The sequence below is a fragment of the Rhinoderma darwinii genome, chromosome 2, assembly GCF_050947455.1.
Source record: "Rhinoderma darwinii isolate aRhiDar2 chromosome 2, aRhiDar2.hap1, whole genome shotgun sequence".
Taxonomy (NCBI): Eukaryota; Metazoa; Chordata; class Amphibia; order Anura; family Rhinodermatidae; genus Rhinoderma; species Rhinoderma darwinii.
This window is the reverse complement of record NC_134688.1, coordinates 416,002,857-416,029,180: the sequence shown is the minus strand read 5'-3', so window position 1 is coordinate 416,029,180 and position 26,324 is coordinate 416,002,857. Positions and strand designations below refer to the sequence as shown.

The 26,324-nt window shown below is 40.2% G+C and overlaps 1 protein-coding gene across 6 annotated transcripts in view; it reads right to left on the bottom strand.

The window, feature by feature from the left end:
• Positions 1–26,324, bottom strand: part of RAP1GAP2 (RAP1 GTPase activating protein 2) — a 669,125-nt gene that overhangs the window by 61,997 nt on the left and 580,804 nt on the right. For all 6 annotated transcript variants that reach the window (XM_075854239.1, XM_075854235.1, XM_075854234.1 and 3 more), the window contains 6 exons: positions 21,838–21,870; positions 20,401–20,610; positions 8,578–8,681; positions 7,399–7,477; positions 6,528–6,581; positions 5,266–5,349 (listed from right to left, as the gene is read on the bottom strand). In XM_075854239.1, coding sequence (XP_075710354.1) covers positions 5,266–5,349; positions 6,528–6,581; positions 7,399–7,477; positions 8,578–8,681; positions 20,401–20,610; positions 21,838–21,870 — 564 coding nt within the window. The remainder of the gene's footprint in view (positions 1–5,265; positions 5,350–6,527; positions 6,582–7,398; positions 7,478–8,577; positions 8,682–20,400; positions 20,611–21,837; positions 21,871–26,324) is intronic.

Sequence of the window (26,324 nt, the reverse complement as noted above, 5' to 3'; positions counted from 1 at the left end):
TGTGCATTACCGTATTTTAAGCAGGAGGCGGCATTGACAAGTGCAGGGGACGGCGCGGTGACGTATGGAGACGTATGGAGAGGGGGGCGGCGCGGAAGTGGGCAGGAGGCGGCAATACCCCCGTGTTTCCCCGAAAGTAAGACATATGTCTTACTTTCGGGGTACGGCTTATATTAGCCGACCCCCCTGAAACCCCCGATACGTCTTACAATCGGGGGTGTCTTACTATCGGGGAAACACGGTATAACCGAATCCCGATGGAACCCATTAAGAACAGAGAGTTCCGACTGGCACCATTGGAGTCTATCAGTGTGATTGGTGCAACTTTCAAAGTACTTTTTAGTAAAAAATATTTTTACTTTTTGAGATACAGCTGCTTTGTATCCCGTATACAGATCAGCTGTATCGTGCGTTAAGACCTGAATCCGTCAGATGGGATCAGTGCCAGCGGGTCCTGCATGTCTCTGACACGCAGGATCCACCTGTAATCTATCACATCTAAATTATGAACACACAGGACCCGCTGACACTGAACCTGTCAGTGCCGCTGACCTGATGGGTAGAGGATTCAGCTGCTCTGTATACAAAGCAGCTGTATCTCAAAAAGTAAAAATAATTTGTAATAAAAATGAATGATAAAGTTGCACAAAACACACTGATTGACCTTTTTTTTTTTATAAAAAAATCGCTTTCAAAGGTGTACATAACTCTACTGATGTACTCAACCCCATTTCAAACTCCATGTCAGTGTTGGCTTGTTCTGTGCAGATAAGCCACCAATTCAAGCATTAACAAGCCGGAGCGCCGGAGTTATGTGTGATAACCCTGCCTCCTACAACCCTGCTACATGTATAATAAAATGCTCACCCTGTGTGCATTGTGGAAGGTTAGAGGTAGCATTGCTATTGCACATTGCTTCTGTTCACCTACTAATGCTGGGATCATCTCAGCCCAATTTGGGTCGTTAAATTAAGGCTAGAGCTCTATGGCAACATGGACTCACTCGTGGGTCGCTTTAAAATCACATAGTCACCTGCAACTTTTTTTCCCATTGAGAAACAATAAAGCACAGTCACGGTAATCCCACAATTTCACCCTAATTGGTTACGCCATGAAACTCTAGCGTTAAGGTTCATCTCAGCCTATAATTAGCAACTGCGACATTTAGGGAGTTTCATGTTTGACATCAGATCCTGTCCATAATGGGGCTCACAATCTAATGTCCCTATCTTAGACACACACTAGGGCTAATTTCAAAGAAAGACAGTTATCTTATTAGTGTGTTTTTGGAATGTGGATAGAAACCAGAGCACCCAAAGGAAACTCACACAGACTTTTTTAGAAACTCATTTATGATAACGGTTTTAGAAAAAAAGTGCCCAGCCAATCAGAATGAAGGGCAGCATAATAAAAATAGAAATACACTAGTTTAAGTGCCACTTATATGTGTTTGATACACTAGTATGATTTCTGCTTTTGGGTTTGAACTTGTACTTGAACCTTGCTTTTATGACTCGGTTTATCATTCTGTTGGATTCTCCACTGTACCAGATCTTGATCCTGTCTGACCACTGTTATCTGACCCTTGGTTTATCGGACTACATGTACACCCCAGTACCACAACCACAGCTTTGCATGATCTCTATTACATGACCCTTGGCTTGTCTGGGGCATGTTTAGTTTTTAGCACCGCATCCTGCCTGGCCTCCATTACCAACGACTGGCCTGCTTTACAACTATCTGGAACCCCTGTCTGTCTGTTCTACCATCCCGGGTATGTTTCTAATGAATTTTCCTGTTGTCATAGCCGATAGAAACCATACCTCCAACTATTCCTATTGTGTCTGGTTCCACTTCTGTTAGACATTATATAGGGATTGAATCACCAGACCAGCTAGGGGCACCTATATCCTGGGTCTAGCCAAGTACCTCAACCCTAATCAAAGTCGTGGGAGAGGGGCAAATTGTGCCTTCCGGTTGATTCTTTCACTGGGTATCGCAAAGACTAGACCATTGCAAAATCAGAGTTTACTCTTAATTTTCGAAGGAGCACAATGAGACATGACTCATTGGTTGTTATGGAAAACAAAAACACCTTTCCTGAGAGACAGCTTTGTGTTTCATCTATATCTGTCAGGTGCAACCAAGTATGTAGATCTCAGGTTATCGAAATGATGATTCACCACCCTGGAGAGCGATCAAGGCCTCTTGTACTTTTTAAACCAAATTCTGATACGACCAGCCATTAGTGTTGTAAAGTAATCCCAACTGAGAGTTGTCTGGGCCCTTGGACAATAATGTTTATGGGATGGGCCCCTTATAAACCACACTAGTAATACACTTGAGCAGGGTAACACAATGACTTTGCGCTGCATTTATGTTTGTTTGTTTTTGTTTACTTCTTTTTTAGGCCACTTAAATTTGAGGCTGTGAGCCATGGGCCATTGGGCATTGCCGTAATGCAGAATGGTCAGTCCACTACTGCATCACTGCATTCATTTTCATCATGAAGCATCATCATAATTCCAATTACAGGAAGTATTTCTGTCATAGACATTGATCAGATTTGTTCTTGTCCTGTGGTGCCTTTCTACCTGAGAAATATAATTTAGTTTTTTTTTTTCCTTTTACAATATTTTTTTCTATTATACATGTTAGCAATTCTCTACTACTGGAAATCATGGTTTTGTCACCCCCTCTGTGTTTAAAGCCTCCTTACAGATATATATGTGAGGTGGAAATTGTTTGTATCAATAGACAGACACAAGCAAAAGCATTTTGAAAAATTGAAACCTGCATTACCCTACTGTACTGTTAAATATTACCAGGTAAGCACCGATCGAATCTCACTATGCCTATATTTGTATTGCGAAGCCCGTAAAACAGATCTTTGTTTGTCTGCAGCTAGAGCAGATGCGCTGAGAATAGAGTGGAAGAAATTTTCTAGTATACCATATGTCATCAATCTTTATAGGTGACAGCTCTAGCTGCCAGTTTAATAGCTTGTTCTGAAGGCCGCGTCACCCAGTGTATTGATTTCATGATTAGTTCCCAATGTGTCACAATCATTTTAAGAAAAAGTACTTCCATAACTTAAAGCGTGATCAAGGAAACGTATCATTAAAATAACAATCTGGAGCAGTCTGTATATTCTTTTCTAACAAACTAGAACTCTTTTCTACTGAAAATTGCAGTACGGGATGTAAAATCTGCACATGTTGTGTGAAAATGCTTTTTCCACCCTCTGAAAGGGGGCAGGGGTATGCTCAGTAGACAAGATGTTGGTTTTCCTTGCATTTCCTTGTATATACAGATTATTAACAACAGTGATGTGTATACAGTAATATATAGATCATGACCTACATACAGGGAAATACAGGAAAGACAGACATCATGTTTCCCTTGCTGCCCCTGATCTCCTAAAAAACAAATAGCAAATGGAAGTGTAAATAAATAAAGAAATAAATAAATAAATACAAAGGTTTATAAAAACAAATCCCCAAAAACAGTCAAAAAAAAATGCAGCACAAATATTCTAGCCCATATGTGTTATAGAGAAATATTCTATATAGGCAACACATACATATAACATAGTGTATCTGAGGTGCACAGTCAGGGTATGTTCACACAGGCTATTTTCAGCCGTTTTTCGGGCGGTAAACGTCCCGAAAACGGCAAAAAATGTGGGGGCTGAACTCATTCAAACATCTGCCCATTAATTTCAGTGGGAAAAACGGCGTTCCGTTCCAACGGGACATTTTTAAAAACGGCCGAGTAAAAAACGCCTCATAAAAAGAAGTGCATGTCACTTCTTGAGACGTTTTTGGAGCAGTTTTTCATTGGCTCAATAGAAAAACAGCTCCAAAAACGGCCGCAAAAAACGCAGTGAAAAACGCTAGTTTGATTAAAAAACGGCTGAAAAGTGCTAAAGGAAGTGCTCCCTCTGTGTCTATTGTCCTGACCAACTATATTTGAGCACAAATGGAAAAACAATTGAAAACTGTTGGATAGATCAAGGCACATGGGGCGTATTTGCGTCAGAAAAAACTACACCTAATCCAGCATGAAATATGCAAAGAAAATCTGCAACAGATTGTGAATGATAATTTGATGCGGATTTCACCATGCCAACGATGAAATCTGCTGAGAAATCCAACATCTTTCCACAGCTGTATGGAGCATTATGCGAAGTTTCAAATTCACAGTATGCCCTAAAATCTGTGTGAATTTTTTGACAACGTGTGAATGGATTTTTCCCTTTTGAATCACTACTGATTATGGTCTAAAAAAACCCCATTAAAAAAAAATGACACCGAACTGCTGTGTGTGAATAATGTTTTTAAATGCAGCATGAAAACTTGCGCTTGTGTATGACAGATGAACATACTGTAAGGCTCAATTCACACACATGGCCATGTTACAGCTCCTTACAGGAGCAATATATTTAGTACTAAGGATAAGCTCAAATCGGCATTTCATTTTTTTTTGCTCTGCTCCGTCTTAGGAACAGGACAATGGAAATGACGGTGGTGAGGAATCCATCAAATGACGGACACCAACATCATGTTTTCCCAGACAAAATAGTGCTGAATGCTGCGTTATTTTGTCTGGGATTTTCGGTGGAATATGTGAAGGAATCTCCTCACAGAGCCTCCCATTCAGATGTGAACTTAGCCTTAGGCCTTATTCACACAAAGGTTTTATACGTCCATGTGGTGTCCGTGAAAACAACGGACAGCACTCGGACGTATGCAATTCAATGGGGCTATTCAGACATGCGTGATTTTTCACGCAGCATCTTTCTGTTGCATGAAACTCACTGCATGTCCTATTCTGGTCCATTTTTGCGGACCACGCGCCCATTGAAGTCTATGGGTGCGTGAAAATAACGGACAGCACACGGACGTCATCCGTGTGCGCTCCGTGTTTCATGCAACAGTTGCTAAGGAAAAATGTGCAGCAACACTGACATCAAAAACTGATAGCATCCGGAACAAACACTGATGACACACGGAACTGCAACGCAAGAAAAACGCTGCATTTTTTACGCATGCATAACGGACACATTCGTGTGTATAAGGCCTTAGGATGAGATGGGATCCTGTTCTAAGACAACAGAAAAGCCTTTCCCAAAGTAAACAGCTCTTCTAGGGAGCCAAAATACAGCTGTGTGCATAAAGCCTTGAGAAACAAAAAAGTTTTTTTACTATAGAGTTCAGAAATTCCATAGGAGCGTGTACATTATAAAGATGACTTTGCACTTACTTGCCTAATCTTCTGATATATAACACCAAACTTGAATGTATTGTTGATTTCATGTTCATCATATGTAACAATCATTTGTGACGCCTGGAAAAAAAATCAAACATATTTAAAAAGAACACACGTTCATAGATAAGGGGAGTTTTGGTGCAGTTGTTTTTTTTAGCTACAACTGGCATTGGACTTCAAGAGAGAGAAGTAGAAATTATTTATTACTTATCCCTAGTTTTGGCTGAAAAATATAATGTTAAAATATAAAAACTTATAAATCTATAAAAAAAATTAGCAAAAACTGCACCAAGGCTACACAGTGTGAACACCTCACAACAAATATATTTCAAACAGGACCCGTCAGCTCTCCTGATATGTCAGTTTTAGTCAATTTCTTGTATACCACATAGAATAACAAACAATGCTGGAGCATCTTTTCTTTCCCCGGTTATTCTGCCTGGAAATCTATTAATTCCCAGTTGTTAATTTTTTCATACATAGGAATATCAGAATAGATAGTTCTAAGAAAAGATGCTCCAGCATTGTTATGATATGGAGAATACAGGTATTTACTAAAACTGACATGTCAGAAGAGCTGACAAGTCTAGTTTAAATTGGTTTTCCAAGCTTATCAAAACCACAGAAAAAGCACCTACGTGTATCTGAATTGTCACCAGATGATGCCACAGAAGCTATTTTATATTTTTATTATGTTGCCCATCTCTATGCAGCACATTTATTTTCATTTTGCTAGTGCTTTCTTCTGCAGGATTTTTATGTAAAGGACTACAGTTCCCATGATTCCTCTCCCTTCTCATAGATATTGCTTATTTACAGCTGCCTGCATGTCCCTCTATAACAACTTGTAAGGTAGTTCTGAAATTACTCACTGTCTTCTACTGAGACAGAGCTCAGCTGTTCTGCTGTTATACTCTGCACTATGTTCTGCCCAGCATGTGACACATGATCCTTCCAGAGACAGGAAGGAGTGTGGAGCAGGAAGCAGTGGAGATAAGAGGGGTGTGATGTCTGACTTCCTGTACACAACTATGACCATCACAAAGCAGGAGATAAACACCAGGAGCATGGTCATGTGACTGCATGTTAGACAGGCTTACAGAGGAATTTTAGATGCAGACAGTATATCAGTAAGTGACTAAACTTACTGCAGTTAAACCTTCTGCACACAAGTTTAAAAATTGGAAAAACCCTTTAAGCTTAGTGAAAATTTCAGAGGTCAATCTACCATTTCAATAAGTAAATGTGCAGTGTACCTTGGGGTAGAGAACAGGATTAAATTTGAGCCCAGTGGCGTCATCACATAAGGCCTGTAATAATAACAAAAGAGTCCACAATTAGACGCAAAGAGAGGAATCGATATATCACATTGTCTTCTTACTAATAAACTTTCAAGGAAATAGGATGTTTTGACTCAACTCCCATATGTGTACATGTATCTCACAGCCATGTCTGATGCAATGTGACAAGTCAGATATTTAAAATGAGGATTCCTTTGTACTATTTTGTTACTGTTAAAAAAACAAATAAAAAAAAACTGAAAACGCAGATTAAGAAAAAGAGTTTAGAACATTCCAGATTCAATGTTCATTAAATTCTTAGTCATTTTATATGTACTTGTTTTGTAATTACTTTGTTGAATGATGATGATTTCTTCTCCATTCATGTGTAAAGCTAAATTCAGAATTCTACTGGTTTCCGGTTACCAGAGAATATTGCATTGTGGGAGATCAGATGAAAGTTATGTTAGGCTTGGGCTACAAGGAGACTTTTGTCATGCAATTCCCAATGAGGTATCAAAGCTGCACATACATACGGCTTCTAGGGGAGAATACTTCCAAAATACAGCATGTATTAGGTCATGCCATGAAAAACCTCTGTGTGTCAACGGTGTAACCTACAAGGCACATGGAGGTACTGTACAGTATGGGTTAATTAAATACTCTGGGCACTGTATTCAGATCCACATAACATGAATCCCAAATATTACTGTGTGTATGGGGACTAAAGTAACTAAAGTTGCGAAAACGAAGATATTGTAAGCGGATTTCTCCTCTGATCTATATGAAAATTATAAAAGAAAATATACATTGAAGAAAAATAGAAAGAAGCATAATGTTACACTACCTTTGCTATCTGGGGAATACTGGGGAGTTTGCTAAACCCAGCAAGCGGTATTCGTTCATGTAAAGTTTTTGATTTTGACCTAAACAAACAACAAAAATCAGTTCATTACAAAGATAGAACACAACTTTTTAGTAAAATAGTACAGAATTTTTTTTTTCATAGTTTGTTGTTTTGTTTTTTTATCCCCACACATAAAGCCATCTGTAGTGGTGTTTACATTGTGGGTGTATATGTCATATTCTGCATTGCAGCACTATAAGGGTATGTTCACACGTCTTAACAATTTACGTCTGAAATTAAGGAGCTGTTTTCAGGCGAAAACAGCTCCTGAATTTCAGCCGTTTTTGCAAGTGCACGTGTTTTTCGCGGCGTCCATTACGGATGTAATTGGAGCTGTTTTTCAATGGAGTCAATGAAAAACGGCTCCAATTACGTCCCAAGAAGTGACATGCACTTTTGACAGCGGCGCGTAAAAAAACGGTTTGGAGCCGTTTTTCAGGCGTAATTCGAGGCGTAAAACGCCTGAATTACGTCCGTACATAGGGCGTGTGAACATACCCTAAATATCTCGTAGATGAAAAGGGGACAAAATGGAACTTCAGGCGGCGGCCTAGACTCAGGCCCTTCCACCAGAGGTGACCACACGGGTTCTTTAATATGCTTTTGGAGACCAGTATAGAAATCCTTTATTTTATATAAATGTTGGAAATACCGTACATATTATTTATTCACTAACAGAACTTCTACCGCCCATTGCAGGAAAGCATGGAAGCTGCTTCCCAGAGATGGAGTGGGGAGTAGGCATCTTTTTCTCTTTTTCTACTGTCTGTGAAGGAGAGTATAGTGGGGACCAGTGGGAAAGGCAATGAAGGTTTTCTTTAATGTAAGATGTATGCATACAAGTGTACATTATTGGGTAAATGCACAAAAACAAGAGCCTGAGAATCCAGTGTACGGTAAAGAAGCCTCTGTAATGTGGTACATTTTTGCTTGATATTACTACACCACACTCAACCCACCACAACCCTCTTAAAGGACCCAGGTCACTCCCAGTCTGCCTCTAGTACATAGGCATGGCTAAATACAAGATAACAATTTTTTCATTGCTTTGGTATATATTTGCCATGATCCGGGATGTTAGTCAGTTATAATCAGTATCTACCAATTTTTCATACACACCTGAGTATAATTCTTAAATATTCTATGCTATCGGCTTCTTCACATTTAATGGAAAGGATCAAGTTCCCAAGGCTGCTTCCAGTGCAATAAAAATTCAAATGGTCCTAAAAATCAAAAAGACAAACAGATTATGTTGATTGAGGAGAAGTAAACATCAAAGAACAATGGAAATTTTCTATATATAAACTGTCTTTGCTTTTGTCTGTTCAATATCAGATCAACTCATATGGAAACACCCATGACCATGTAGAAAAGGTGCCCAAACATTATATAAAAGTCGTCCAAACCCTAGATTTAAGTGCGACCGGCCAACTATCTAATGTGTACAGGGGTGTCCTGACTCTTCCCTGACAACAATGTTAAAATCCAACATGCCCGATCCTATATAGTCGCGGAGATAAGCCGCTGCAAGAGGGGGTCTGTCAGAGGCTTTTTTCTCTCTCCCAGTTCAAAGCACAAACTGAGCCAAGCGTACATGCATATGGGGGAGTTGGGAAGAACAGCTGTTGGACGACAACTATCTAAAGTGTATGGCTACCTTTAGACAGAGAAAGTTGTTTTTATAATTAGAGGACCTGTCACCTCTCCTGACATGTCTATTATAGTAAATAATTGTATTCCCCATGAAATAACTATTCTGGAGCATCTTTCCTAGAACTCTGATCTATACCATTCCTCTGTTATTCCTCCTAAAAATGGATGAATACATTTACAACTAGGTGTTACCATTCCCCTTGTCAAGGGGGAGTGTCTCAACACAATCTCACTCTGTCAGCTTTGATTGGACAGTGTCAGTCTGTGTATGGACACACCCCCAACTGGTAACACCAAGTTGTCAACTTATTCATAGACATCTAGAAGAAATAACAGAACAATGCCACAATGTAGAGTTCTAAGAAAAGATGCTCAAGAATGGTTATTTAATGGGGAATACAATTATTTACTAAAACAGACATGTCAGGAGAGGTGACAGGTCCTCTTTAATCCTTATTGGCACATCAGTTTACTTTCAATATACATGAATGTACAAAATTGCTCCCAATAAGGTGATCACAGTGCTCGTGTTTTTTTTTAGCTATATCAAATGCCAAGACAGAGAACAAGTCTGGGAGATAAAAAAAAAAAAAAATGGCTTTAAGAATGCACAAGAAATCTATGAAGCAAACTAAATATATTTAGAAAAAAGTTGCCTAAGGATATATAGGAACCAAGAAAGTCATTTCAAGGTGAAAAGTTTCATTTATCTTGAGATACAATAACTGTTCATGTGAACAAATTACATCAAATCCTGAATAAAAAGGAAAACCAATCAATACTGTTCATCACTTTGTCATGTACAAGATCTTGCACTTAGACCTTATTTCCTTCCAGAGCTATAATTAGAAAAGGAAGAGTTAAAATTAGAACATAGTTCACCACCACCATAAACTTTATAACAATTGGAATATATAAAGTTCCTCTCATGGTGTGCCCTCCTTTAAATTACTTTGAATGTACGGAACGCATTTATTGTTTTTATTATGGATATTCATTTTTGTTCTTCAAGGTCAAGAAGAACGCAACCCTCAAGTCTGTGGAATAAAAAAACCAGCCATGACTCTGGAAGGCAATATTAGCGATAGTAATGCATAGTTCATGTAGCTTTATCTAGAAATGGTAAAAGACTACAAACACACCCTGTGTAGTATGACCCTGTAGTTATACTCCCTTCAATTTGTCCTCTAGGTCTTGTAACCTGCTAAAAATATGTTTTCAAGAAGTAGAAGCCAACTGAAGGGCTGGGTCTTGTGCAATTTGATAATCCACATATGTTTGATCATCCAGAAGAGTGATCACATGGGGTTATGTATTTATAATGCTATAAAATTGTACCCATAAAGATTTCTCATATTGTTACTATTCTTCTATATTCTGTGCTACACATATAGAGTCATCATTATCTAAAAGTTGACCTAGTCCTGCTCACTCCTGAGAGATGAATACAACTCTATCTAGTCTAGGCAATCTTATGTGCGCTAAATAGCCTGGACTTTAGGCTGGTACATTTTAACTGCACTGATACATTGTAGCAAACTGTCAGGACAGGAGAGCGATTTCTGCCGCAGATGTATTTATTTCAGAGAAAGGAAGCTTGCAGTCTGGGTTACTTGACGCAACCATATATTACATGCCTGCCCTTTCATTAAATGCCACAGAATGGGAAATGAGTGGCCAAGCGGAGCTTCCTGGCTCACGGCTGATGGATAGAGAAGTTGGAACTGCGACAATAAGATGAATTCAGGGGCCGCAAAGGTGTAATAAGAGGTTGTCCAGATGAGGCAATCCCTTTAAGTTTAGGTGGATGTTGCTTGGAGCAGGAGGAATTTGGCTATTGAGAATAATTTGTTACAATTCTTTAATATAATTGTCAAGTTCCTCCAAACTGCGGAACACTAAGTATTTCAATTACTTAATAAAGGAAGATTTTGAGACCGTGGTGAGTGGAAAATTTTTTCTTGATTGTGATATAATAAGTATTCTAAACCTTATCCTATACTATACTGTATTTCTGACAGTTACCGCACTTGATCATCCATTGGTTAAATGGTCATCCTATCTCTATGGAGGGTAAAGAGATCATCAAAACAGGATTGATATATTTGTCATACCTCCTTGTATTAGGGAACTGGAGTTGGAACTCTGCAATATTTTGTTATCACATACAGTATATAATGTGCTGGATATTCATATAACAGTTGCAGTAGTAAATCATTGTCATAGTAGTCATAAGTATAGACATGGGTAAAGGTAGATGAGAGACAATTCTCAGAATAGAAATTAATGAAAATGTAGTGAATGAGGACAGGAATAAACAGCGCTTCTGATAATTAAACACCATTCTAATTTATTAGATAATTTAATTTTAAAACCTGACTGACTGTATAACTACAGAGCGCTACTTACTAAAGGCATCTCCTAAGAAGGAGTAAATCATGGAGCTGCTATTAACCGGTTAAGGACTAGGCTGTTTTACAGCTAAATGACCAGAGCAAATTTCACAATTTTGCTATGCGCTTCTTTAGATGACTATAACTCAGCAGGTGAATAAAGTTCATCTTTGAATTTTACACTCTTTTTAAAGGACAGATAGGGCTTTGTTTTAGTGGCATTTGTCAGTATATATAATTATTTTTTTTTTCTCTAAAGTGGGCAAAATTGGAAAAAAATGCAAGAATTTAACAATTGCGTCGGTTTATGCTAGCATTTTTCACACACGGTATGGACCACGGACAAAATTAATCTCCTTTCACATTCTTCCACTTCTCCCGTGCATGGGGATACCAAATATGTGAGCCTTATTCACTGTGCGGGCATGTGCCAGGGCTTGGCATAAAAGGAGGCTTTTTGGCCTTTTCGGTCCAGGAATTTTGCATTTGATTTTATAGCCGTATACTGTTTTCTGGGGGGCCTAATGCTGCTGAAACATTAGAAACACCCCATAAATGACTTCATTCACACAAGTAGACCCCACAAGGTTTCCTTCAAGGGGTTTATCATATTTTTAGACAGTCCAGTTTTCTTCTGAAAGTTTCTTGAATAAGATGGAACAAAATAAAATCAGCACTTTTTTAGCAAATGCGTCAGTTTAGGCTAGCATTTTTCACACACGGCATAGACCACGGTCAAAATTCATCTCCTTTCACATTCTTCCACTTCTCCCGTGCATGGGGATACCAAATATGTGAGCCTTATTCACTGTGCGGGCATGTGCCAGGGCTTGGCATAAAAGGAGGCTTTTTGGCCTTTTCGGTCCAGGAATTTTGCATTTGATTTTAGAGCCGTATACTGTTTTCTGGGGGGCCTAATGCTGCTGAAACATTAGAATCACCCCATAAATGACTTCATTCACACAAGTAGACCCCACAAGGTTTCCTTCAAGGGGTTTATCATATTTTTAGCAAGTCCAGTTTTCTTCTGAAAGTTTCTTGAATAAGATGGAACAAAATAAAATCAGCACTTTTTTAGCAAATGCGTCAGTTTAGGCTAGTATTTTTCACACACGGTAGTCCACGGACAAAATTAATCTCCTTTCACATTCTTCCACTTCTCCCGTGCATGGGGATACCAAATATGTGTGCCTTATTTACTGTGCGGGCATGTGCCAGGGCTTGGCATAAAAGGAGGCTTTTTGGTCCAGGAATTTTGCATTTGATTTTAGAGCCGCATACTGTTTTCTGGGGGGTGTAATGCTGCTGAAACATTAGAATCACCCCATAAATGACTTCATTCGCACAAGTAGACCCCACAAGGTTTCCTTCAAGGGGTTTATCATATTTTTAGACAGTCCAGTTTTCTTCTGAAAGTTTCTTGAATAAGATGGAACAAAATAAAATTAGCTTTTTTTTTTAACAAATGCGTCAGTTTATGCTAGCTTTTTCACACACAAAATGGACCACGGACAAAATTCATCGCATTTCACATTCTTCCTCTTCTCCCGTGCATGGGGATACCAAATATGTGTGCTTTATTCATGGGCATGTGCCAGGGCTTGGCATAAAAAGAGGCTTTTTGGCCTTTTCGGTCCAGGAATTCTGCACTTGATTTTATAGCCGCATACTGTTTTCTGGGGGGTGTAATGCTGCTGAAACATTGGAAACACCCCATAAATGACTTCGTTCACACAAGTAGACCCCACAAGGTTTCCTTCAAGGGGTTTATCATATTTTTAGCAAGTCCAGTTTTCTTCTGAAAGTTTCTTGAATAAGATGGAACAAAATAAAATCAGCACTTTTTTAGCAAATGCGTCAGTTTATGCCAGTATTTTTCACACACGGTATGGACCACGGCCAAAATTCATCTCCTTTCACGTTCTTCCACTTCTCCCGTGCATGGGATACCAAATATGTGGGCCTTATTCACTGTGCGGGCATGTGCCAGGGCTTGGCATAAAAGGAGGCTTTTTGGCCTTTTCGGTCCAGGAATTCTGCACTTGACTTTATAGCCGCATACTGTTTTCTGGGGGGTGTAATGCTGCTGAAAGATTAGAATCACCCCATAAATGACTTCATTCACGCAAGCAGACCCCACAAGGTTTTCTTCAAGGGGTTTATCATATTTTTAGACAGTCCAGTTTTCTTCTGAAAGTTTCTTGAATAAGATGGAACAAAATAAAATTAGCAATTTTTTAGCAAATGCGTCAGTTTATACCAGCATTTTTCACACACGGTATAGACCACGGTCAAAATTAATCTCCGTTCACATTCTGCCACTTCTCCCGTGCACGGGGATACCAAATATGTGGCCTTATTTATCACATAGAGATGTAGGAGGGCGGACGATAGAAGAAGATTATTTCACATATCGCTTTTTTTCAAAGCTGGTTTTACAAAACTCAACAGAGTTTCTATAACACTTCCAAAATATCTGCTCGTCCACACTTACATTCTGCTCAGGGGTGTAGAGTTGCAGAAATAAATTATTCAGGGAATTTATTAGCGGTCTTATTTTGAACAACCGATCCCGGTTTGCATCGGTACTTGGGGGGGCCTGTGCGTTGTCATTGAAGTGGAGGAACCTCATTATTGTCTCATAACGAGACCTGGGCATTACTGCAGAATATACTGGGGTGGCTTGGGCGGGTCTTGTTGACCAGTAAGACCTAATGGAGGGCTTTTTGACAATACCCATATTTAGGGTGAGCCCCAAATTTTTTTTTAATTCCTGCAAATTGGTGGGCGTCCAATCTCTGGCATGGGTGGATGAAGGTTTCTGCCTTATATATTGCGTGGCATATAAATTTGTTTCGTGGACAATCTGATTTAGGATGTCGTCCGTTATAAATAAATGGAAGTAATCCATTTGGACAAAATTTGTATTGTCCACGGTTATGCCAGGAGTGGCAGTAAATCCGTGGATTCTAGGCCCAAAAGATGGGGCAGGTGCCCATACAAGAGCCTGGACTGGAGGGACCAGGCTGTCCCGTGCTACAGCGCTACTTGGCCCTGCGCTTTCATGTTCTGCAGTTTCGACTGCATCAGGGACAACGTCCCCTGAAGATGAACCTGAAGTGACGCTGTCATCGTCACTACCTAAAACAGGTTCCATCTCGAACGCCATCTCTGATGCGGTCTCCGACTCAGACCACAGCATGGCGTATGCCTCCTCGGCGCTAAACAACTTCCTCTCCATAACGTAACTAACACTAACACTAACTAAACAAATTTTATTTTTTTATTTTTTTTATAAAACACACAAACTAAGGCCCCATGCACACGACCGTGCCCGCAATTGCTGTCCGCGATCGCGGGCACGGCCGGCCGCTGACTGACAGCCGCATTTTCGGGCCGTGCTCCCATACAAAGTATGGGAGCACGGCCCGCAAAATGCGAAAGAACGGACATGTTCCATAATTCCCGGAACATTTCCACGGCACTGACACCCTTCCGTAGTGCTACTGAAAGGTGTCAGCGTTCAATGAAAGTGAATGGCTCAGTTTTTGCGGACCGCAGTTGCGGTCCGCAAAAACGGAGGTTTTTTGCTGTCGTGTGCATGGGGCCTAACTGCTATATATATCTACACTACCGCTAACAAAAAAATAAACCGCTATTGCTATATATATTATATATATGTGGATATATATATAATTATATACTCCCTACCTGCCTATTCTAATAGAATAAAAGAAAGAAAGGTAGATAGATAGAAAAAAAGATAGATGGATAGATAGATTGTATAGATAGATAGAAATCTATCTATACAGAGAATGTTTTATAGTGTAACTGTTTGTTTTTTTTTCACTGTAATCTTCTGGCAGCAATTCTCCCGAGTCTCTTTTTCTCCTCAAACTGAAACAATATTTGAGGAGAAGAAAAGAGGCAGGAGATTTACTGCCAGAAAACTCAAAATAAAACAAATGTGGTCGCTGTGATTTTCACAGCGACCACATGTTCAGGGACCATCAGATTGGTCCCTGATACTCTGCCCAGTGCCCAGAGCTGTTGGTAACAGCGAGGGCACAGGGCTGTGTGCACGCGATCGCGGGCACAGGGCTGTGTGCACGCGATCGCGTGCACACTGTTTTATAAGCAGAAATGCATGTGATCGCTGTGATTGGTTGTCACAGCGACCACATGTTCAGGGACCATCAGATTGGTCCCTGATACTCTGCCCAGTGCCCAGAGCTGTTGGTAACAGCGAGGGCACAGGGCTGTGTGCACGCGATCGCGTGCACACTGTTTTCTAAGCAGAAATGCATGTGATCGCTGTGATTGGTTGTCACAGCGATCACATGTTCAGGGGCCAAAAGATTGACCCCTGACATTCTGCCCAGTGCCCATGGCTGTTAGCAACAGCCAGGGCATAGAGCTGTGTGCACGCGATCGCGCGTGCACAGTCTCTGAAGTGCGGCCGTATATATACTATACGCCGGACTTTAGAGACCCTGACCGCTGGCCGTATATTTACGGCCAGCGGTCGGGAACCTGTTAATGGTTTATATAAACCAGGGGTCTCAAACTTGGCCGGGTAAGTGGGCTACATATAGAAAAAATGTGAAGTTGACGGGCCGCAAATTTCAAATTTGATACAATACTAAATTATTGTTAATCAATTAGTTATTTGAACTACTATAATAATGCTACATTACTAGAACACTACATTACTATAATAACACTACATTACTATAATAATAGCGCTAGGTTTAAACTTAACGGAAATTTGTGAGGTTTCTCCACTTATTTCAAAAATCCAGTTTTCCAGCTTAAGTGTCGTTAAATGCATTCCGGTGGCTCAGTTGGCAGCGTTTGGCAGACACACAAATGTCAAGATTGGGCAGCCCCTTTAGAGATATTTCCACATCTATAGATAATGCCACAGTGCCCTCTGTAGATACTGCCACAGTGCCCTCTGTAGATACTGCCACAGTTCCCTCTGTAGATACTGCCACAGTGCCCTCTGTAGATAATGCCACACACCCCTAGATAATGCCAGTGTCCTCTGTAGATACTGCCACACACCCACAGTGCCCTCTGTAGATAATTCCACAGTGCCCTCTGTAGATACTGCAATAGTGCCCTCTGTAGATACTGCCACAGTGCCCTCTGTAGATGCTGCCACAGTGACCTCTGTAGATTCTGCCACAGTGACCTCTGTAGATGCTGCCACACTGACCTCTGTAGATGCTGCCACAGTGACCTCTGTAGATAGTACCACCCCCCCCCCCCAGTGGATAGCTCCATTGGGGCTCCCTCTAGCAGTGGAATCCCCAGCCAAAGCGTTGCCGACGCTTTGACCAGGGATTCCTCTGCTGGAGGAGCCCAGGACGTCACTGTCCATACACAGTGACGTCAGGGGATCCTCCTGGACGGGAATGTGCTATCAGGGGCACTAGTATATGCTCTACTCCGGAACTCTGGGGAAGCCCCCGATATCAGTGTCCATATATGGAGTCCCGGAGCAGAGCCGCTTCTGGCACTTTGCCTGGGATTCCAGCTCTGCTCCTGACATCATTGTTCATATATGGACAGAGATATCAGGGGCAACCCCAGAGCTGGAGTCCTGGGCAGAGAACTAGTAGCACTCCTACTGGGACTCCCCAGAGCTGGACAGTGATCTCAGGAGCACAGCTGAAGCCCTAGACATTGCTGTCCATATATAGACAGCGATGTCAGGGAATTCTACAGAGTCCCGGAGCAGAGCCAATACTAGTGCTCTGCCCGGGACTCCGCTCTGGGGAAGACCCTGACAACACTTCCCATATATGGACAGCGATGTCAGGGAATTCCACAGAGTCCTGGAGCACAGCCGATACTAGCTCTCTGACCGGGACTCCGGCTCTGGGGAAGCCCCGGACATCGCGTGTCCATGTATGGACAGCGATGTCAGGGAATTCCACAGAGTCCTGGAGCAGAGCCGATACTAGTATCGGCTCTGTGTCCCGCGGGCCGCAGATGACAGCCTCAGGGGCCCCATGCGGCCCGCATGCTTGAGACCCCTGATATAAACCCTGAACACTCAGAATGATACTGGTGTTGAAAATGTTAAGATCTACCTTTAGATACGAAGCTCAATAAAATTCTATATAGTTTTATTCCAGTATACATGACAGATACTGGCAGATATGATTGGCAACAGGGGTAGGACAAGCAGGGCCGGCTCTAGGTTTACATGGGCCCTTGGGCGATATTCACAATGGGCACTCTTATGCCTTAACTTCTTTCATCCAGTATACTGTACACCAGGTATGTAGCCAGGGATGATGTCAAAGTTTCCGCAGATTTTTATTTTGCTTATATTTTACGTGTATTTTGCGTGTACATTTTAACAGGAAATGGCCAAAAAAATAAATGCTACATGTCAATATACCATAAGAAGAAGAGAGGCAGCTGTATGCCGCAAACTTAATTGAATCCTTTGGCTATGTTCACACGGGGTATTTTGCCGAGTTTTTTGACGCGGAAACCGCGTCGCAAAACTCAGCAGAAACGGCCCGAGAACGCCTCCCATTGATTTCAATGGGAGGCGTCGGCGTCTTTTTCCCGCGAGCAGTAAAACTGCCTCGCGGGAAAAAGAAGCGACATGCCCTATCTTCGGGCGCTTCCGCCTCTGACCTCCCATTGACTTCAATGGGAGGCAGGAGAAAGCGTATTTCTCGCTGTTTTATGGCGCTCAATGGCCGCGGGCGAAAAACGGCGCGATAATCGCCGCGAAAATCGGCGTGCAGGGAGAGGAATATCTGCCTCAAAGTTCCAAACGGAATTTTGAGGCAGATATTCCTCCCCCAAAATACTCCGTGTGAACATAGCCTTTAAGTGCTGGAAAATGTAGGTGCTGTAATTGTTTAGACAGCCAGAAGATTTATTTTTTTCCATTCCACATTCATAGCTATAACAGCCATAACTTTTTTATTTTTAGGTCAATGTCGCTATATGAGGTGTGTGTTTTTGTGAAACGGGCTGTAGTTTTTTCGGGGCTATTTTAACATGCACAAAAGTAAGCGTTTAATTTATATTAACTGGGTTGAATGCAGAAAAAAGCAATTTTATAATTTTTATTTATGCCATATACTGATCACTGAAAATAATGTGTTCACTGTTCTTACGGTAACATGGATACCAAATATGTCTATGTTATAGATGGACGGCTCAAGTTCTCACAAGCCTCTCTTCGTGAGTAGCTCTCCACCCTAGTATAAAGTCCATATGATCAAATACGGAAAATGGACAGGGCTTGTCTTTATGGGGACAACCCACTTTAAAGTCAAGATATGTGAAGCACAGGTAAACAGATTTTGTCACCCACAAAAGCTACCAAGACCCCTGTATATCTCTGAAAACATTTAAGAAAAGGTTTCTTTTTTAAATATATTATAATCCACCTAAAAGCCTTTGCCTAACACCACTGTACCAAGCGGATAGGGTAACATTTTTATGTATGTCTGGGTGGGCATTATTGGGGCGTAGCATTATTTGCAGTTACACCAATATTTTCCATCAGTAATCTTCAGATTACTGTACAGTTTCTGGAGTGAATGGAGACTTCCAAAGATTTGAGATTATATCTAAGAAACAGGCAGAACATGATCTGTACATGTATTACTCAGGTTTGTCTACCACCTGAAGTCCAGTTAGTTATGTATGCCAGCATAGGTTCACCTTTGAATGACATTTTATGATTTGCTTATATATAATTTACATCAAGTTTTAACCTTGCAAATACTTGATGTCCTTATCCTGAGTTCATGGCCTCTATTATTGCCCATTCTCATTCAAGCTTGCATTCACAGCACTGCAGGCTCATGAAATTATGACATCTCAGCATTCCCTGCTTGTTCACGGTCTGAGCTTAGCAGTATTGTCAGTTTAGGCCTGGACTATAAAGGCCAGTCCACACAGAGTATTTTGCAGGCAGAAAAAGTCTGCCTTGAGGCAGATTTGGACCTGCCTGCTCTTTTTTGCCATGAAAGGTTTCACAGCATTGTTCCCCTGCCACCATTGAGGACTGCGGGTAAAAAAAAACAATGATAAAAACGCTTTTTCTGCCTCCAATTGATTTCAGTGGGAGGTTAGAGGCCGAACTGCGGCAAGAAAGGACATGTCGCAAAGCCGCCTGGGGAAAAAAACACCTTTGTCTCCCATTAAATTCAATGGGAGGCGATTTCGCACTTTTTTTTGCGCTGATTCCGACGCGGTTTCCGCGCCTAAATCAGCGCCAACATGCTATGCATGGACTAGGTCTAATACAGGATATAACTCCATAAAATATCTGTACAAGATATGCAATTCAATGTATTTTCAAAGTTACTTAAACAGGCTCTGTCACCCGATTATAAGTGCCCCATCTCCTACATAATCTGATCGGCGCTGTACTGCAGATAACAGTGGTTTTTAATTTGAAAAACTATCATTTTTTAGCAAGTTATAAGCAATTTTAGATTTATGCGAATTCGTTTCTTAATGCCCAACTGGGCATTTTTTTACTTTTGACCAAGTGGGCGTTGTAAAGAGGAGTGTATGACGCTGACCAATCAGAGACAAATCAGCGTCATACACTTCTCCCCATTCATGTCCATTTGTACTTAGCACAGCTGTACTGCTGTCACATACACCCACATTAACTTGTGAGTGAATAGAAATCGCTTCCAGCAAGGATGTGATGTCTATTCAGACTTCCGACTCTTCGGTAAAAATTTTGTGGGACTTACTCACACAGCACAGCGTGATCTCGCGAGATCACGCTGTGCTGTCATGCACAGCGTGAATCTTCTGTGATTATACTTCTGTAATTTATATACAGATGTGTATAATGGAAAAGGGGGAAAAAGTATCAGAGAAAAAACCCACAAACCTTCCCTAAGAAGTGTTTTCTGTATGCCCGAGCTGATCCTTTGTATTCTAGTTTATATCCATATGTGCTGGGACTCATGGGTTCTTCCTCTTCATCACAAATACTACTATCTGAAGATGTTGGAGTGCTTATGTTTTCCGGATCTTCTATCCAATAACCCCCAAACTGGGGCAGGATAACGAGTGGGTAAATAGTGTCCTTCTCCAGGATCTACAATATAAAAGAACAAACAGGGGCAATGCATACATTTTCCATTCTAGAAACTGTTAACTTACTGCATATAACTTCCTTTAGAGTATAGTCTAGGGAAACCACGTGTGTCTACAGGAAGTTCAGTTGTATGGTATTCCATAGAGGACGGGTGACATAAAATCAATGGCAAAATCAAATCAAAATTTTGAGATCTACCACTCTGCGAGAAAATCCCCATAAAGGACAGAAGAGGTCCTGACGACACTTTTTACACAATTACAACTTCTGTGGTGGTAAGCAATGGGTGCAGCGCGGTACCCAGACATTGATGCTAGGTAACAGAGCATCATTGTAACCTTTGTTATAGTTCCTGGAGTTGCTTAACACACATTATAAATAACGGAAAAATATTTTTTTCCGTTTATGTCGGTCAACATTTCTGTGGACATAAATTTTTTTTATTCCTCATTGATGTACCTTTATGAGGCCTTGCTTTTTGTGAGAGAGTAACTTGTTTACGCACCGATTTGGGCTACATGTACGAAAGCATTTATATTTATATGTATGTTTATTTTAGAGTGAATTAAAAAAAAATGGATTCTCCAAATACAAGTACATTATACCATATATATTATTATACACAGGAATCTAAAAGGACAGCTGCTGTCCCCATTATGACAGGTGATTACACGAGCAACACTCCTATGGCGGCAGATATCTACCCCAGTATGTACATGTATGTGCAAGTGGGAAATTATTCCTACCCATATAGTACATGTGTGTTCAAATGAAGGAACAGGATTCCGTAGTATGATTCCGTATGTATCCGAAAATAAATCGCAGTATGCTCCATCCATGCTGTATGTACAGAGCTTCTTTAAGCATTGCTTCGTTGGGAGAATAGTTCTATACAAATGGCACCCATCAAAACATTATATGGCAATTCTCAGAGACCATACTTCATATGATAGATGCCCATTCCTGCTGTGTGCATGGGGCCTAAGTCCTGTGTTTATCCCGTCCATGGCTACCCAACACGTTAGGATGTATAAATAAATAAAAGCCTGGCACCTCTGCAGCGATCAAAAATCAAACCTAAGGGCCAGGATCACCAAAAGAGTTTTGATGCAGTTTTTGGCGCATTCTTTTTTTAGCCGAACACAGGAGTGAACAAAAGAAAGGAGATGTATCAGTCTTAACTTTATAACTAAAAATTTGCACTATAGTATGCATTCTACGAATTACCTCTTCAATGCTGGGATATGGTATGTAGTCATCCTGTAAGAAGAAAGGAATGATACATTTAATAACTCATATCAATACGTCACATTCATATTTTATCTTAGAAGATGTTACTAAAGGACAACAGTTTAGCATTTACTGGATAAAATTGATAGGCACTATCAAAATTACATTTTTGGGTTTTTGGTGTCCAACACACATCAAGCCATTCAAGCAAAATCACACAAGTCAGGGTTAGGCTACACAGAGCAGTACTAACCCAGCGGCAATGTGGCTGACTCGCAGGATAAACCTGTTATCGATCACATCTAAGTTATCTAAGCACAAGAATACAGCTTCTATGTATCCAGGATAGAAGATGTATCTCGAAAAGTAAAAAAAAAATTAATAAAAACCAATTACAAAGTCGCATTAAACACTTTAATACATTGTTTTAGTTAAAAAAAAAAAAGTCTTCAAAGCTTTTCATAGCCTTTAACTTTTTTAGCAATTTGTGCTACGGTAGCTCTTCTCCAGAAGGACTACCCTGCACTGCCCGCGCACATCAATGACCCTGTGGTAGGTTTGTCCTCCCTTGGACCACTTTTGGTTGGCACTAACCACTGCATACCAGGGACACCCCACAAGACCTGCAGTTTTGGAGATACTCTGGCCCAGTCGTCTAGACGTCAGAATTTGGCTCTTGTCACTCTTGTCAAAGTTGCCCAGATCTTACCCTTGTCCATTTTCCTGCTTCCAACTCATTAACTTCAAGAACTGACTGTTCACTTCCTGCCTAATATATCCCAACCCTTTGACAGGCGCCATTGTAATGAGAGAATCAATATTATTCACTTCACCTGTCAGTGGTTTTAATATTATGGTTGAACAACATATTCGAATATATTTGAAAGAAGCAAAAAAACATGACACCTAGGTTGCAAACGTTTGCACAACTTTCCATGATGAGGGTTATAGATAAGATTCGATTTAGCCAATAGCAATCATAATAATGTTAGAAGATGATCAGCATTCCACTGCCATGTATATAATTTTTATTTTAATTAAAACAAAGTAAGGACTCAGGCACACTTCCATATCATGGCTTCATATAACATTGAGTTATATTGTGTCAATCTATGTCTAAGAGGCCCTACTCTACCACATTGTTTCTAAGAGAGAATACCTCCATAATACAGAGCCGTATAAGGAAATCATACAGTGGCATATAGATTGACTATGGCTTCCTAGTATACAGTCATAGGGGCTCCATGCAGCCTTCTGCACACAGCTCTGCTACATGCGTGAGGCCTCAAATTCAGTTATTTCTATAAGGCTTGCTGCAACTTACTGGGATTACCATGGTCCGCTAAGAAATTACAAAATTTTACTTCTATCTATAGTACCAATGAAAAAATACAATATCTTACTTATATTAGTGTTTTATTTATATATATATATATATATATATATATATATATATATATATATATATATATATATATATTCCACTGTGGACATACTTATATTATGAATGCAGAAAAGACATTGTAAGACAAAGTTGAGCTCTATTAAGCTAGATGGTGAAACAAACCATTCACAGAGAACTGGGAATTCAAACAATTTTCAAAAGTAAAATAATGATATACTAAAAGTCTGCTAGCAGCCTAGTATACTCCGCATAATTCTTCTTTTATTTAATTTTTTATTAACCATTGTTTAGTTGCTGAAAACACTGGAGCCTGATGTTAGTTTTAGTCAATATGATAATCTAAAGTCCTCAACAGACAATTGTAGCCATTTTTTAGCCCCTGTGGAGTTTTTTTCCCCAAAATTCAGCATACTCTAGGTGTGGCATTTTCCCCCCAAAGTCTATAGGTGTAAAATGCCCTAGAAAATGCCACACCTATAGCATGCTGCATTTTTTTGGGGGAAAAAACTCCACAGGGGCTAAAAAAACAAAACACAAAAGGGCCACAATTGTGTGTGGAGGACTTTAGATAGAACTAAATAATAATAAAACATACTGCAGCAAAAACTGCTACTGGACTTTCGTAACAGATCTTGGAACTCAAGTGGTCATCATCAGCTACATAAAAAAAGATTACCTATAGCATTGAAAAGCTTTTAGATTTTAGGCCCAAAGCTCTGCTTTGACTATGGTTGAAATGTCACCGAAGTTTGATGTTTTGTCACTATGGACAACGTCATCATACTGTATAGTAAACAGTGCGTGGCGGGGACTATATTATAGTAAGTATATTATAAAATGTATAGTTTTAACTTTTATTGGTTAGTTTATATACCTAAAAAAAATGTAAGGGCAGCCCAGTGAACTAACTTTCTGCTGGGCATGCTGGGCAGTGCAGCTCAGTGCGGACATCATCGTAAATTGAAGAAACTGTGCGTAGGGAAGTTAGACTTTTCTTTTAACAGAAGTAAAATGAATAAGGCAAGAAAAGTTTACAAAACACTTAAAGCTGTTTTATTGTAGACCCCATGACACATGTCCAGAATGTTTTCTTTGTCCAGATCACTTAAAATACGTTTTAACATTTTATCTTCCTCGTAAACAGCCTTGGTAAAAGTTCACACTCAGGCTGCAACTTGGCCCATTAATCTCAATTTGTGAGTTTTCATATATTTAGTGTTGGCTTGGAAAATACAGTTGGGACAAGTTCATAGTGAATACAGATATTTCTGAATATAGAGGATAATTTATATTCCTTGAATAGATCTTTAAAGCTGACATGAATCCATCTGTGTAATGATCTGCTGGGGTGTCTGTCTGGATTTTAAATGGCTCTTCGAGAAGTGTGATGACCTGAGATGTAACTCCTGGATATAGAGGATATAATGACGATAAGGATTTATTGCCTTCATGCTGCTCATGCCTGGTAATGTCTTGGAGAAAGGAGCGCTGCCTGTCTGCTTTCCTGCTACCCTGAGGATTCTATGAAAACAACATTCACTGCAGATGATTCTGAAGAATAGAGAAATTGCCCAGGGGGGAATATTTAAGAACCGAATTACCAACCTTTCAAAAAGCAAATTTTGGATTTTATTATGATCAGGACCCAGCGCAAAAACTGCAATAGAGTCTGGAAAGTTCACTATTTTGCCTGTACTCACAGAAAAGTTTTGAGACATAAGTGTTCTTATTACCAGTTTATTTTTAACAAATGATTACTTCAGGGTATATATTATACAAAATGACAGCATGACCTGAAGAGCAGAGACAGGGTCACCACATAACAATGCAGGGTTATTGCAAACAACAAATTGAAAGAAGAGCAAATAAAAAATGAAACCACAATAACTAATGGCATGGCCAGGTCTGCGGGGCACGTAAAAGGAAGGTGCCTTGAGTAAATGAAGGTCTATTTGACACAGATGATATCAATTTGGTGCCTTTACAGGTTGGGTCTTCACGTTGTGGTCAAAATGTGTTTTTTGACCGGGACGTGTGAACCCAGCCTAACTGAAGATACGTGAAATTGCGTTGAATTTTGTGACAAATGGTCTTAAGTAATCACACTGATCAGAAATCAAGACTATCTATAATTGCTGGTAAGAAAAAGACATGATCAACTCGCCACCAATATTATCAGAAGAAAATGTTGTCTAAAATGGTGGAAGAGGAGTATGACTTTGCTCTGAAGAGAGCCCCTACTTAATTTACTTTCCCATGCCTATTTTTAAAGCCAGGAATTGAAACCCACATGGCTAAAAGCTTATGTCCTCCATCGCAATCATATTTTTGTTGTTGTCTTAATCGATCTATAATGGAAACTAAAAAAGTTTTCAAATGGACTTGATTAAAAATTTCCACAAATTTTGGAGTCACTCACTCCCTTTCATCAATTCTCTACTTCTTTCAAATATACATTTGGTAGGTTAGCAAGAAGTAGGAGACATAGTGAAGAGGATGACTACAGGATTACAAGAGCCAGAAAAATGCTACGAACCAAAATGCTGTGTGTGGACCTTCTCATAATGACTTAAAGACTCACAGCAAACATCAAGCCGCTACATTTTAGTCTTTAAAAGAAAGTTGGCTGTGAATCTGGTCTAAAGCTGGATCCACACAAAGTCAAAAACATCATAAAACACAATGCTTTGTATGTAGTGTTTTCTATATTTCACTATAAACATCGTAACAGCATTTCTGGGCAAAAAAAAGGTGCAAAAAAATAAAAGCTGCAATAAACACGCTGTGTGTATCCAGCATTAGCCTGGGTTCCCACGGGTTAGATACGCTTCGTAAAAACTGTGCATCATATCTGACCTGGAACCCGCAGCACCTTCCGTCCGAAAAACCGCACCACATTGTGGTGTTTTTTTTCGAACTGAATTTCCGCTGGGAAAAAAAGCGCTCATACTTACGCCTTCTGTCTTCTCTGTGCATAGTCCGGCCTCCTACGATGACATTGCAGGCCATGTGACACTGCAGCTTGTGACCGGCTGCTGTGGTCACATGTGATGAAACGTCATCGCAGGAGGCCGGACTG